This window comes from Vanrija albida (assembly GCF_041260175.1).
Source record: "Vanrija albida strain AlHP1 chromosome Unknown contig_1, whole genome shotgun sequence".
Lineage (NCBI taxonomy): Eukaryota > Fungi > Basidiomycota > Tremellomycetes > Trichosporonales > Trichosporonaceae > Vanrija > Vanrija albida.
Window position 1 is genome coordinate 422,355 of NW_027191420.1, and position 13,518 is coordinate 435,872.

The window sequence follows — 13,518 nt, forward strand, 5'->3', positions numbered from 1 at the left end:
CGGGTCTACAAATTACTGGGGGTGCACAGGGGTTGCTCCGGGGTGCACCTCGCGTTTGACCCTGGCGGAGCTTCCCTGCCACCTTCGACGACCCACTGCTGCACCGGCGGCTGCACCCTCTAAAATCTTAGCTGCTCCCCATCACGGCCCCCGCGTCATCATGCATGCATGGCAGGGATCGCTGCACCGCTTCGCCCTCATACACCCGTGCCCGCTGCTTGGCCGAAGCCACCCAGGGAGGAGGGGGAGGTGGCACCAGGCTGTTGGCGGCTCGGCGAAGAGGGTGCCTACTCCCCCGCCGCACCCGAACCGGTGTTCCAGCAGGCGGGCAGCTCTTGAGCAGCCGCCGTAGAGGCGCCGCCGCTGGCTTGCTTGCGGCGTGCGGCGCTCTCGGCCCTCGGCCCACGACGACGCTGCCACTCGCCTCTTATGGCCATGAGCGTCGTTTCACTCCTCCTGCTACATGCAGCCCCACCTCGCTTCTGTATCGCGGTTCCTCACGCTCTCTTGACTACATCGATCTCGACGACGCCGCCCACTCACATCAATAAGCAACGCGCCCAGGGTTGCATTGTCTTGGCGCATCACCGCCTGCAGCCCGCCGCGGGAAAACGAAACATAGTACGAGAGAAAGTAGAAAACAAGGTACGCACCCCCCCCCCTTCCCTTTCCCTCTCTCAGACCACAGTGGTGCTGCTCCCGTTCTCCTCTGCTGCCGTCGCCCCGCGCGCTAGCCAGCCAGACCGTGTTGTGCCACAGAGCCAAGGGCCAAGGGTCCTCTTGCCAGCCTCTCCTGCTTGGCACAAAGACACGACCGGCTCAGCCTACGCAAGCCAAGGTCGTCCATCGCGACAGCCACGCACCCACACTCCCATCGCCCTGGGTCGTCACGTTTGCGTTTGGCGTTTCCGTGCCATACCGTACCCCATCCCATCTCCGTCTCGCGGCGACTCTCATCCTCCGTCGCTGTTGTCTAAACACTCGTTCTTAGACTTGTACATTCTTTTATCGACGGCCAGATCAACGTCGAGCGCGCATCCTTGACGCTCGCCACTTTTTTTTTTCTTCTCCCCCTCGCTGCCCCTCGCTGCCCCTCAGGCATCGAGCCCTTGCGCAGCCCACCACTGCGGCATCTTCGCGTGCCGACCACCCCCCCGTGCCGTGTAAATCACACGCCATCAGTCCTGGTGCACAGACGTGAGTGACTGCCCGAGTGGATGCGCAGTGCATGCGCCGCTCGCCACCGCCGCCGCCGCTGCCGCCGGCGCCTCCCTCGAGTGGCTGAGGCTGACGTGATCAGCGAAAATCAGAGACAGCACTAGTATGATCCCCACCCTCGCCCTTGCGGCCCTCGCGGCCGCGGCCGCCCCCGCGCTCGCCAGCAACGAGAACGCGTTCGAGGGCAACATCCACCGCGACATCCTCCGCCGCGCAGGCATCATCTCGGATGTCAGCCAGGTCAGCGGCAACGCCTTCGACTTTATCATCGCCGGTGGTGGTCTTGCGGGCCTCGCGCTCGCCGGCCGCCTGTCCGAGTTCTCCAACCAGACCGTCCTCGTCATTGAGGCTGGTGGCGATGGCACCGAGTGGGCCGACAACATCAACATTCCCGGTGAGTGCGACCCAGGCGGGAGGGCGGGGCGTGCGACATGTGCCCATTACGGCGTGGCATGCGACGTGTAGGATTGTTGGACTATGGCTGACATTGCAGGCTACTCGTACATCAACTCGCTCACCCGCCCCGGCATGGCCACCGACTGGCAGTACTCGACCGTGTCACAGCGCTCAGCCGGTGATGTCGCCAAGCGCTGGCCCCGCGGCAAGGTCCTCGGTGGCTCGGCCGCCGTCAACGGCCTCTTCTGGGGTCGTGGCGACTCGGGCGAGTACGACGACTGGGCAAAGCTCAACCCTGGCGCCAACCAGACCTGGGACTGGGCCGAGGTCAACAAGTACATGAACAAGGCCGAGAAGTTCACTGCTCCCCCCCAGGAGCAGGCCAGGCAGTTCAACATGACCTTTGATGCCAGCGTCCACGGTACCTCGGGCCCCATCCAGGCCGGTTTCCCCCAGTTCATCTACCCCTTCGCCGCCAACTGGATCCCCTCGTGGAGGGCCATGGGTCTCCCCGCCCACGACCTCAACGACGGCACGACCCGCGGTGTCATGATCTGCCCTTCGACCCTCAACCAGGCCAACCAGTCGCGTGTCGACTCGAAGATTGGTTACATTGACCCTCTGCCGCCCCGCGCCAACCTCTTCATCCTCACCGGCCAGCAGGTCACCGAGATCCTCTTCAACGGCACCAAGGACGCCTCGGGCAACGTTATTGCCTCGGGTGTTTCCTTCTCCGCCGGCTCGGGCCAGGCTGTCTACTCGGCCCAGGCTAACAAGGAGGTCATTCTCTCGGGTGGTGTCGTCGGCTCGCCCCAGATCCTCCAGCTCTCGGGTATCGGTCCCGCCGACGTCCTCAACCGTCTTGACATCCCCGTGCGCGTCGACCTCCCCGTCGGCCACAACCTCCAGGACCACGCCTCGTACACCATGAACTTCAACACGGTTGACATTGACAACTGGGCCCAGTTCGCTGGCAGCGACAGCGCCAAGGCCGAGGCCCTCACCGAGTGGCAGAACAGCAAGACTGGTCTCTGGACCTATGTCAACTCTGCCGTCGGCTACGTCTCGTACGCCGACTTGATCGGCAACGGCTCGACTGCCGCCGCCAACGCCTTCAACCTCCAGGACATGGCCAACACGGTCACCCAGATGCACAACCTGCCTCCCAGCGTGCAGCGCGGCCTCGCCAAGCAGTACCAGCTCCTCAAGAACCGTCTTACGGACGGCACTGGCCAGCTCGAGATCATCCTTACCATGTGGGGCGCGGGCGCCAACAACATTGGTATCCAGATGGGTATCCAGCACCCCTTCTCCCGCGGCACCATCTTCATCAACTCGAAGGACGCGTTCACTGCTCCTACCATCGACCCATCGTACTTCTCGGTCGGCCCCGACGCCCAGATCCTCGGTGCTGGCTCCGAGTGGGTTCGCGCTCTCGCCAAGGCCGGTCCCTTCGGCCAGCAGATCACTGGCGAGTCGGGTGGCACTGTCGGCCTCACTGGCGACGCTCTGACCCGCTACGCTACCTCCAACGCTGGCACCGAGTTCCACCCTCTCGGCACATGCTCGATGCTTCCCCAGGAGGACGGTGGTGTTGTCGACACCAACCTCAAGGTCTACGGCACTGCCAACGTTCGTGTCGTCGACGCCTCGATCATGCCCCTCCAGGTCTCGGCCCACTTGATGCAGTCGACCTACGGTATCGCCGAGAAGGCTGCCGACATCATCAAGCAGGCCAACTGGAAGCCTCCTCCTCCCCCCGAGTCGTCGACTGCCTCGACCACCGAGCAGGAGTCGACCGCTCTCCCCGGCAAGGCCACCGACTCGGCCGTTGCCAACGCTGAGAAGCCCGCCTCCAAGGGTCTTTCCAACAACGCCAAGCTCGGCATTGGAATCGGTGTCGGTGTCGGTGCCGGTATCCTCCTCGCCATCCTCGCCTTCCTCTGCTGCTGCCGCCGCAGGAACCAGAAGAAGGCCGCCGACGAGAAGGGCTGGTACGCCCAGGGCGCGACCCAGGACAACGGTGCTTGGGACACTGGAGAGGCTTACCGCGAGCAGGACTCGTTCGCCATGGGCAACGTCCCCGGCGGCCGTCCTCAGCCCCCCAACCGTCCGTTCTCGACGGCCCCCTCCATCTCGACCATGGCCACGCACGACCTGCCTGGCCAGGGCTCCATCTCCCGCTCTGGTTCCGAGTACGGCACTCTGGGTGCTGGTGACCTCCCTCCTGGCGCTGCTCCCGGCGTCGAGTCGCCTTACCGCGACTACCCTACCCCCGGTCAGAACTCTGGCATCTCGACCCCCTCGGGATACCCCCAGCAGTACCGCGACTAAACGACGCGAGCCAGCGCCGACCTAGAACCCCCGAGATGCACGCACGCACGCACGCACGCACGACCAGCAATGCACGGCAGGCAAGCCCCTAGCCCCCCAACTCCTGCCTCCCCCCCCCCCCCCGGACACTCACTCACTCATTGTGAAGCTGCCACCTACCCACCCCATGGACATTGACACTTGTTGTCTCCTCATCTCATCCTTTTCTCTAGCTCTGATCACGTCTGCATGTGCGGCCTCTGCGCACACTTGCCATCTAATGCCTAGACATGCAGTTATACAAGTGTGTTTGTTGCTGCGGGGTTTGGTTGAGACTGACGGGTGGTGCGAGACATGACTGCTGACGACATGGCTTGTTGACAATGACAATGTTTTGGCCCAGTCCACTTTGGTCGTCATTTCATCTCTTCCTCCTCCTCCTCCTCCTCCTCCTCCTCCTCCTCCTCCTCCTCCTCCTCCTCCTCCTCCTCCTCTTCCTCCTCCTCCTCCTCTTCTCCACGCCTCGCTCTGGCAGCGACGCCCTTCATCCTCCTCTCTGTCTCTCTCTCTCTCGCTCACACGCGCACGCATTCTCACCCCCCCACTCTCGCCCCCATTCGCCACCCACACGCACACACTCGCCACCGTCGCGACACACACCGCCACCAGTCACAATATCATCACTCTCCCCCACCCACACTCGCCGCCCGCACTCGCACTCGCACTCCCACTCCCACTCGCATCCCCCATCCCCCTCTCGCACACACTCACTCCACAACTCAATGTCTCTCTCCTTTTCATTCCTCTACATATCCCTCGCACTCGCTTCCGTCACTCTTCAACTCGCACAACCACCTCAAAACCCATCAGACTCTGACAACGACGACGACGGCCACCTCGCAAGTCTGCTCGGCATATCACCTTCTCTCGACGCCCAGCCGCCGCCGCCCCCGCCGCCGCCTTCCCCACACCCGCTACACCCACCCACCATGCCAGGCGGGTATCCGTACCCCCACCGCCGCGACCGGTACCAGCTCAGACAGATGGAGGAGCACTTATCCGCCGAGTTATGGAACGAAGTCGTCGAGGAGGTGCGTGCAGACTTCTCCCCGAGCGACGTCTTACTCCCACCCGAGGGCGACGACGAACATGTTGTCCTCATGTCGCCACTGGGGCTGGGTGAGGCCTTGCGCACCGTCGCCGACGCGCAGGCCCAAGACGAGAGCCTGCACCAGCTGCTTCAGCTCACGTCGCCGTCGGCCGTCCGCCGCCCGCTCACCGCCTCGCCTTCCCCCGACACGGAGACCCCGCCGTCTAGCGACCCCGCGACCCCGACCGACCCCTCGCTCCACATTGACCTCAACTTTGACTTTGATGACGAGGACACCGGTGGCAACAGCAGCAACGCTATCGGCATTGTCCTAGCCGACCTCCCGCCTACTCGCCCCCCCTCGCCGCCGCCCGCGGTCGACTACATGCTCACGCTGGTGCGCTTTGGTATCCGCCAGGTTCGCGCGCACGCGCGCCGCCCCGGACCACCACCGCCGCCTGGCCTCAAGCCTTCCATCATGGGAAGCGCGTACCTCGCCGACCTCGTCACGGTGGCGAGCGACTTTTCGGCGGTTCTCCACACGGTAGGTGGAGGCGTGTGTGTGCGTGACGTACCAGTGATCGTCGCGCGCACAGAACACGGGGCCGCCCCTAGATCCGTACTGACCTGACTCACTCAGATGCGGCCGAAATCGGCATCCAAAGCCGTGGCTGCGAGGCCGGCAGACTATGGGGCCGCAGACGACATTGTGCGTGCCATGGCCCTGGGGCACGCCCACTGCGCCCTGCACGACCTGTTTGACGCGGACGTGCGAATCGCCCCCGACGGCACGTACGAGGAGATTATTGGGGGCCTCCTGTCGGCTCTGGTTGATGCGCCAGTGATGAGCTACCAGTGAGTTGGGTGTGGGTGCTTGGCTGACCCAACAGCATGTCGAGTGGGACGGATGTGGCACTGTTGGAGCTTCTTCAACTCGGCAACTTAATTGCAACCCGCCCAGCTCTCGCCGTAGGAGTGCGTCCCGATTCGATCAGACTGCCCCTCAGCCGCGACCCGTCGCAGAAGGAGTCCCAAGTCGGCTGGGATCTCGTCGACCCCATGGCCATCGCTGGGGTTGCATGGAGTCCGTCTCCTCGTGAGTTTTGCAAGATAATCTGTATGCTTATGATAGACGCCGAATCGGAGGGATGGTTCCCCTGGTTGTTCGTTGAGCCGCTCGGCCTTCACGGCGACCAAGCCGCGGCAAATGTCCGACTCCTCACTGCCATGCGCCTGGCCCTCGGCATCTACAGCAAGCTCTTCAAAGCCGCCCGAACCGTAAAGCCCGTTTTCACCCAGCCACGAGCACATGTCACGGCAATCGCGTACGGTCTCCAGACCTGTGGCGTCATGTGGCGTCTGGTTGCCATGGTCGACGAGGATAATGGCACCTTTGTGAGTACATTGTGATGGCGCTGGACTGATGCTTTCAGCCTGTCAGCACAATCTGGAGTGGGAATGTCGAGGAGCCTGAGAGCATGGCTCGTGCCGTGGGGTTGCTTCGCAAGATCGCGCACGAGGTTGAGGAGCGGCTCCAGTGCGTCCGCAACTGGATCGCTTGCGTTTGTGGCGTGTTCGGTTCATCAAAGCTCATCACCCCGTCCCGCAAGTCGGGCAGTGATGCGTTAGCTGCCATGTTCTCGAGCCCCACCTCGAGGCTCAAGCCTGCCCCTTCGGCCATTCGCCTCAGCCAGCCCAAGCCTGTTCGCTCTCCAATTGCTGCAGCGGTTCTCAAGTCTCCGGATTTCGGCCCTCCAGGTTTCCCCGTTACCACTCCGATACTCAAGCACTCGCGTGAAAACTCGCTTTCGACACCGGCGTCGCCCGTGCCGGGCTCTTCGAAGACTTCTCACCAGGACACGCCTGCAGAGAAGAAGGTCAGACCTTGGGTGCAGCCGTTCCAGCCACGAGCAGCCTCTGCCGCTCCGTCCTTACCGGCGCAGCCGCAGGTGCGCCCTCCTCCTGGGTTCGAGAACGTCTATCCTCAAGGTCCCCCGCTTCCACCCCCCAGCTTCCCAGTGCCCCCGCATGCCTTCATGAACGACGGCGGCTGGGCTCCTCCGATCCTCTCAATGCAGTCAAACGTCAACTGGTCGAATGGTCCGTACAACACTTGGACCTTTGCGCACCAGGGTCCTCCCGACCCATACATTTACGGCCACGCCGCGCAGTCACCGCCTTTCTACCCACCTGTCAGCCCCTTCGGACACCCCGACCGCCGCGGGGGGTCCAGGCTCAGTGGGGGCGGACCGATGCCAATTGGACATGGCCCCATTGGCCCGCGGGCGCCGAGCTACGCCTCTGTAGCGAGTAGGAACCCAGCAAACGACAACAGCGGTGGCGCAAGGATCGCCGCGTCGTAAGAGTGGGCCAGAGATCCACCCACTCCAAGTCCCAGTCCCCACCCTTGTAGCCATTCCGACCCCTCCAAGTTCCGTTTTACGACCGACCGCAGGCATGGAAGATGCCGAACAATGCCCTGACGACGTTGTAGTGTGAGCAACCGTTGTAGTGTGAATACGAGCTGGCACCGTGTCGAGTGAGCCAATGCAGTAGCTTGTACATAGTCCGTGGGATGAATTGTGTCCCGCGAGAAGGTTGAGTGTGTGCCCTCGCTGTGTCTCGAGTAGTTCTTCATGCCATCGTACAAACACTGATGTGGGGTGGGTGGGCGGCGTGTCTCGCCGCCCACTAGTCGCCGTCTCCTCTCTCCCTCCGGGCCAGCTGCACAGCCGTGCGCCCCGCCGTCGACTAACAAGGCAACGGCTCAAAGTCGTTCCTCTCGAGGCGCTTCATCTCCCACCCGCCCCTGCGCTCGTCGCACACGATATGGAGGATGTGATCGACATGGGCCTCGTCGTTGCGGGTCGTCATCATCTCTGCGCGGCGCGCGCTCGCCTCCTGCTGCCACGCAAAGACGGCGTAGTCGATGCCGACGACGAAGACGACGAGCAGCATGCCGGCCATGATGGCGATGAGGAGGCCCGAGAGGATGTCGTGCAGCGCGGATATGAGCGTCGTCATGGGCGAGAGCGCGGGCGCCGGCATTGTGGGTGGGCGGGTGGGGGGTTGTCGCGTGTGGGGGGTAATCGCGGGCGGGGGGTGTCTCGGACGGGCTGATAGTGTCGGTGGACGCTTCGTGGGTCAGCGGTGGTCGCCGAGGTGGTGGGACGTACCGTGGTAGTCACGTCGTAGTGTCCTTATCTCGACGCGGGTCGTGCAGTGACGGTGGTGTCTTAGGGTGGGAGCGCAGTGGGAGTGTGGGTGTGGGTGACAGCGCCCAATAAGTATAGCTGCGAGCCTTGTCGGCGTGCAGCTTGCAGCTCGTCTCGTCGTCGCACCGCAACCACAATAGCATTAGATTTTAGCGCTTTGACCACGCGTCCGTCAGACTCGAGGCGAGCTCGACGAGCATGACTAGCCAGCGCGGCACGGCACGGCCCGCGGACACGCCCGGCGCGCTCGGGACGGATCGCACGAGGCGCCACGGGCGGGTGCGCGGGTGCGTGCCCCGCCACTGCCCCGCCACGGCGGCGCCACACTGTGCGATCTGACTACCCAGATGGTGGCTGCCACTCACCTTGTTGTCCTTGTGCCGTCCGATGCGGCGGGAGTAGAGAGGGGTAGGGGGATGCTTTGCCGATATCGGCATGTGGCATGCTGCGTCGTGTCGGGGCTTAGCCTTGGCCGGCGGCGCGGTGCTGCCACTCCTCTGGTGGCAAGACTGCCGACTAGCACTCGCTCTGCGCTCAGATTCCATACCCTTCGCTGTGAAGGGGTAGCCTGCAGAAGCACCCTCGCACAACGCCGCGACGCTCGCTGCATCATGTTGCTCGCACAACCTTCTGAGTGCCACCACGCCTAGAGCGGAACCAAACCCACGTGCATGGCACGCGTGTTTACGCCCCTCGCTGCCTCCACTTTACGCGTCACCCAGCCAGGTCAACCACAACAAAGCCGCTGTTGTTTTTGATTTCTCATCTCAATCGTCTGCCCACAAACATCTTGCATACCACAACGCATACCCCGTCTCTTGGAAAGCGTGGATAATGGCACGGGGCATCTAGTCACACCGGCCGCGCACATCCATCTTGGGACCCCGTGTGACCACACCACCATCACTGTCATCTTGCCCCCCAATGTCCGACGACGAGTTCGACGCGTTCGAGCTCGACGAGTCGTTCCTCCGCGAGGTCGAGGAAGTCGAGAAGCGCGCCGCCGTTGCTCCCACGCGGCAAGCTGCACCGACGAGACAGCCAAACGCCGGCGCCGCGGCCCGCGCCGCAGCCATCGCGTATGCCGACCCCGATGCCGGGCCATCGAGGCGCGCCGCGGCGCTCGGCGTACGGCCCAGCGCCCAGCCCTCGGACGACGAGTACGACACGACGTTTGACATCGACCCCGCCGAGCTGGTGCAGCTCGACTCGGTGGCCGCGCGCGCGCCCCAGCGCCAGAGCTTAATCGCCAACGGCACCGCGAACCGGAACAAGTTTGCACGCACGGCCAGCGGGACCGCAATGTTCCAGACGCACTTGGGCTTCCGGAGAGAGCAGCAGTACACCAAGGGCAAGCGCTGGGACCGTACCGCCTTCGCTGCTTCCGGCCGGCGCGTCGGCGCCGAGAAGGGGAAGAAGAAGGGCAAGCGGAAGCGCGACGAGGAGGAGGATGACGAGGACGAAGAGGAAGAGGAGGACTATGGAGAGCCGCTCGCTCCGCCTCCCAAGCCCCTCGTCGATGTTTGTGAGTTGAAAAGATGGTCTTCAACTGACGCCCCAGCCAAGCCGTACGGACCCCAGACACACGAGTACAGCCGCTCCACGATCAAGGACTACATCTACCCCACGAACCACCCGAAACGCGACTACCAGTTCGATATCATCCGCGCGTGCTTCACGGACAACTGCCTCGTCGCGCTGCCCACCGGCCTGGGCAAGACGTTTGTCGCTGGTGTCGTCATGCTCAACTGTGGGTTCAGTGAGAGGCGGCTGGCTAACCCATCAGTTTACCGCTGGTTCCCCACTGGCAAGATTGTCTTCCTAGCGCCGACGAAACCGCTCGTCAACCAGCAGATCGAGGCGTGCCAGCTCACATGTGGCATCCCCAGTGCCGACGCCGCTGTCATGGCGGGCAATGTATCGGCAAAGGAGCGCGGCCGCTTGGTGAGCTGCTCTGACCCCTGACCCAATTTCAGCTGACGCTTCAGTGGGACGAGCGACGCGTGTTCTACTGCACCCCGCAGACCTTGGATAACGACTTGAAGCGTGGCGCTGTCGATCCTCGCGATATTGTTCTTGCCGTCTTTGGTGAGTTAGACTGTGACCTGCAAGGCTGACCGCCCAGACGAAGCCCACAAGGCTTCTGGCTCCTACGCATACACCACCATTCTTGCATACATCACCGCCCATCACCCCTTCTTCCGCGTTCTTGCCCTCACAGCGACACCTGGCAGCGACGTGCCCAAGGTTCAAGGAGTTGTCGACGCGCTGCACATCAGCCGAATCGAGATCCGCGAAGCTGAGGCTCCAGAGATCCGCAAGTACATGAATGAGAAGGTAAGGGAACGTGACAGTGCAACGCTGACAGGCAGAAAACAGACAAGCATGTCGTCAGCATGTCCCCCATATTCGTGGAGATTAGAGACCGCTGGGCAGCGTTGATGAAGGTGAGCAGATTGGCTGTTCGGACGTCGCTCATACTACAGCCGTTTGTTGCAAAGCTGGTCGACAAGAACGTCCTCAATCACCGAGACTTGGATGTCACACGGATGAAACCGTACCGTCTGACATCAAAGCGCTTGGAGATTGCCAAAGACCGCAGCAGCGGGTTGGCCTGGGCCTTTGGAGCTCTCAACAACATTGAGAAGATGGCAAGAGCCATGACCTACTTGGTAGGTCCGCGTCGCACGTACCATCTAACCCAGCAGCTCGAGTTCTCGCTGGGCATGTTCCACACGACACTCTTGGAGATCGGTGGGGGGTCAGCATCGACTGGCAAGAAGGGCAACACGAAAGCCGGAGCCAACTCTATGCGCAACAACATCGAGTACCACCGCCTGGTGACCGATGTTGAGGGAGAGCTCAACGATATCCGGAAACACACGGATGGCAAGACGGCTGCCGACCGGCATCCCAAGATGCACCAGACGCTTGAGCTGGTGAGTGGATCTATGCCCGCTGTTGTGCTCACCAGGCCCAGCTACTCGCGCACTTTGCCCAGGCTGAAGAGGATGAAAAGACCCACGGAACCAAGAACAACACCCGAGCGATGGTTTTCTGCACCCTTCGCGAATGTGTCCTTGAGATTGTGGTAAGTATCCTTTCCTGGCCCATCTCACACCTACTCAGGACATGCTCAACGAGCACCCGGCCCTCCTCCGTGCAACCAAGTTCGTTGGTCAGTCGCAGGGTAAACAGGCCGTGGACAAGGGCTTCACCCAGAAGGACCAGAAGAGGGTGAGTTGTGGCCGCCTCCAAGCAGTGGCTGACCTCAGACCATCAACGAGTTCAAGGAGGGCAAGTTCAATATCCTCGTGTCGACGTCCATCGGCGAGGAGGGATTGGACATTGGTGAGGTCGACTTTGTCGTCATCTACGATATGCCGAAGCAGTCGATCAAGCTGGTGAGTAGATTTGGCGGCCCCGCTGACACCTCAGCTCCAGCGCATAGGCCGCACAGGTCGAAAGCGTGACGGCAACGTCCATGTTCTCATGTCCGAAGGCCGTGAGGACACTAACTTGGATACAGCTCAGCGAGTCCACCGCGATATCCAAGAGGAAATTCTTCACAGCCGCAACCTTGAGCTATTCGAGGACGTAGAACGATTGCTTCCTCCTGGGCCACTCCCTACCGTCTTAGAACAAGAGATGGAGGTGGACCCTTGGGACCCTTCGGAGCAGAAGCACAAGGTCAAGCTGGCAGCTGCCTCTGGGAAGTCGGCCAAGGCCAAGCCGACGACAACCAAACGGGGACATGATATCCCTGAGGACGCCCACCACGGCTTCAAGTCGGTCGCTGCGCTCTTGAAGGAGTCAGCCGCTAAGAAGAAGCGGCGACGGAAGGCGGACCCGTCGTCTGACGAATCCGAGGACGAGGCAATGGCGATCGACCTGAGTGCGATGGACGAGAGCGACGACGAGGACGAGGACGACTCGGAGTTGCTGTACGGAAACGTCGCGACGTCGCGCATGGGGAGTGGTCCCGCCCAGAAGGTTGCCCGCGCACGTGGAACAAAGAAGGCGAGGCTGGGTTCTCGGCCTTCATCCGGCGCCACGGGCTCTGCCAAGTCCAAGAAGAGCCAGGCCGAGCGGGACGAGGAGCAGCGGCTCGAGGAAAAGCGTCAAGAGGAGGAGCGCAAGCAGCAAGAGGAGGAGCGCCGCCAGGAGCTGAATAGAGGTGCTCTCGAGTTCTTTCGGACCCAAGGCCTTCCCCGAGACCGCACGCCGTCTCCCAGCAAGAGCTCACCGGTTCGGTGCACACCTCCGTCGTCCCCGCACGCGTATGCGGCGAACGACGAGGTCGAGGGCAAAGACAATGGCAATGGGACCCGTCTGAGCCCGAGTCTTGCTGCTGCCGCTGGGTTCAGCCAGCTCGACGGGTTCTGGGACGACGACGAGGACCTCGGTAACGTTTTCACGCAACGGTCTCCTCCGCCATCACCCCCGCCTGAGACGACGGTACCTCCGGCCACGGTGCAGGCGCAGCGCACGGCGCCACTGGTGCCGAGCCGCTCGACCGACCAGATGCCGCCGCCGCCAGTGCCCCAGACGCCTTTCACCGGAGGTGCGAACCGGTTCGGCGACTCGCCACTGGCGCAGTCACCGTTTGCCAGCGGTGGCGCGACTCAGTTCCCCGTCCGGCGACCTGGGCATCGGGCAGTGCCGTTGTTTCTCCCGTCGAGCGACCCGCCAGATGTCAGTCCTGCGCCTCGTCCGCTCCAGCGTCTCCGTCGGCGCGTGACCAGCTCGAGCCCGGCTGGCGTTCATGAAGCTGTTGCCCCGGTGCGAGGATCTCGGCGTCCGAGGCGAGCCCCGGGGGCCGTCCGCCAGATGGTGAGTTAGCCATCCTGTGGCCTGGATCTAACTCCGCAGCTTGATCTGGATGCTGGTGTATCCGGCTCCGAGTCGTCTGACGAGCCGTCGTCGGACGAGGAGACGAAAGAGGACCGCCTGTTCGCGGACGACTTCCAGGCGACCCAGGCGCCGACAGGGTACAACCAGCGCGCGGTGTACGCTGCCGGGCTGTCGACGCAGGTTGGGTCGCGGATGGGCCTGCAGTTCCGCAACAGCCGGGACGAGTGGCACCAGGCGTTCCTCGGCAAGGCGAGGGCGCCTGTGCTGGTGTCTGACGAGGAGCGGAGCAGCGACAACGAGTATGAGCTGGGCAGCTTTGTGTGCGACGACGAGGATGTGTCGTTTAATTGTGAGTGGGAGGGTTGCGGTGGGGGAGGGGAGCTGACGGCGCAGCGCAAAGCGATCCTCTTGGGAGCGGGCTGTAGGGGAGTG

General features: G+C 62.8%; 4 protein-coding genes across 4 annotated transcripts; 3 read left to right on the forward strand and 1 right to left on the reverse strand.

Annotated features, from left to right (window-relative positions):
* Positions 1-1,323: 1,323 nt before the first annotated feature.
* Q8F55_000193 (uncharacterized protein) lies at positions 1,324-4,045 on the forward strand (the record flags this gene model as incomplete). The annotated part of the gene is made up of 2 exons (XM_069348848.1): positions 1,324-1,612; positions 1,712-4,045. The coding sequence occupies 2 exons, from the start codon at positions 1,324-1,326 to the stop codon at positions 3,946-3,948; spliced, it is 2,526 nt and encodes an 841-aa protein (XP_069212392.1). The 3' UTR covers positions 3,949-4,045.
* Positions 4,046-4,916: 871 nt separating this feature from the next.
* Positions 4,917-7,380, forward strand: Q8F55_000194 (uncharacterized protein; the record flags this gene model as incomplete). Its single annotated transcript, XM_069348849.1, has 5 exons — positions 4,917-5,561; positions 5,658-5,872; positions 5,908-6,113; positions 6,150-6,412; positions 6,451-7,380. The coding sequence occupies 5 exons, from the start codon at positions 4,917-4,919 to the stop codon at positions 7,378-7,380; spliced, it is 2,259 nt and encodes a 752-aa protein (XP_069212393.1).
* Positions 7,381-7,768: 388 nt separating this feature from the next.
* Q8F55_000195 (uncharacterized protein) lies at positions 7,769-8,065 on the reverse strand (the record flags this gene model as incomplete). Its single annotated transcript, XM_069348850.1, has 1 exon — positions 7,769-8,065. The coding sequence occupies one exon, from the start codon at positions 8,063-8,065 to the stop codon at positions 7,769-7,771; it is 297 nt and encodes a 98-aa protein (XP_069212394.1).
* A 1,091-nt stretch (positions 8,066-9,156) lies between these two features.
* MPH1 (3'-5' DNA helicase) lies at positions 9,157-13,511 on the forward strand (the record flags this gene model as incomplete). The annotated part of the gene is made up of 14 exons (XM_069348851.1): positions 9,157-9,757; positions 9,794-9,982; positions 10,019-10,176; positions 10,221-10,320; positions 10,358-10,569; positions 10,617-10,679; positions 10,719-10,904; positions 10,941-11,171; positions 11,213-11,323; positions 11,362-11,469; positions 11,508-11,636; positions 11,671-13,065; positions 13,105-13,435; positions 13,480-13,511. 14 exons carry the CDS (start codon positions 9,157-9,159, stop codon positions 13,509-13,511), a joined length of 3,846 nt encoding a protein of 1,281 aa, XP_069212395.1.
* Positions 13,512-13,518: the final 7 nt, after the last annotated feature.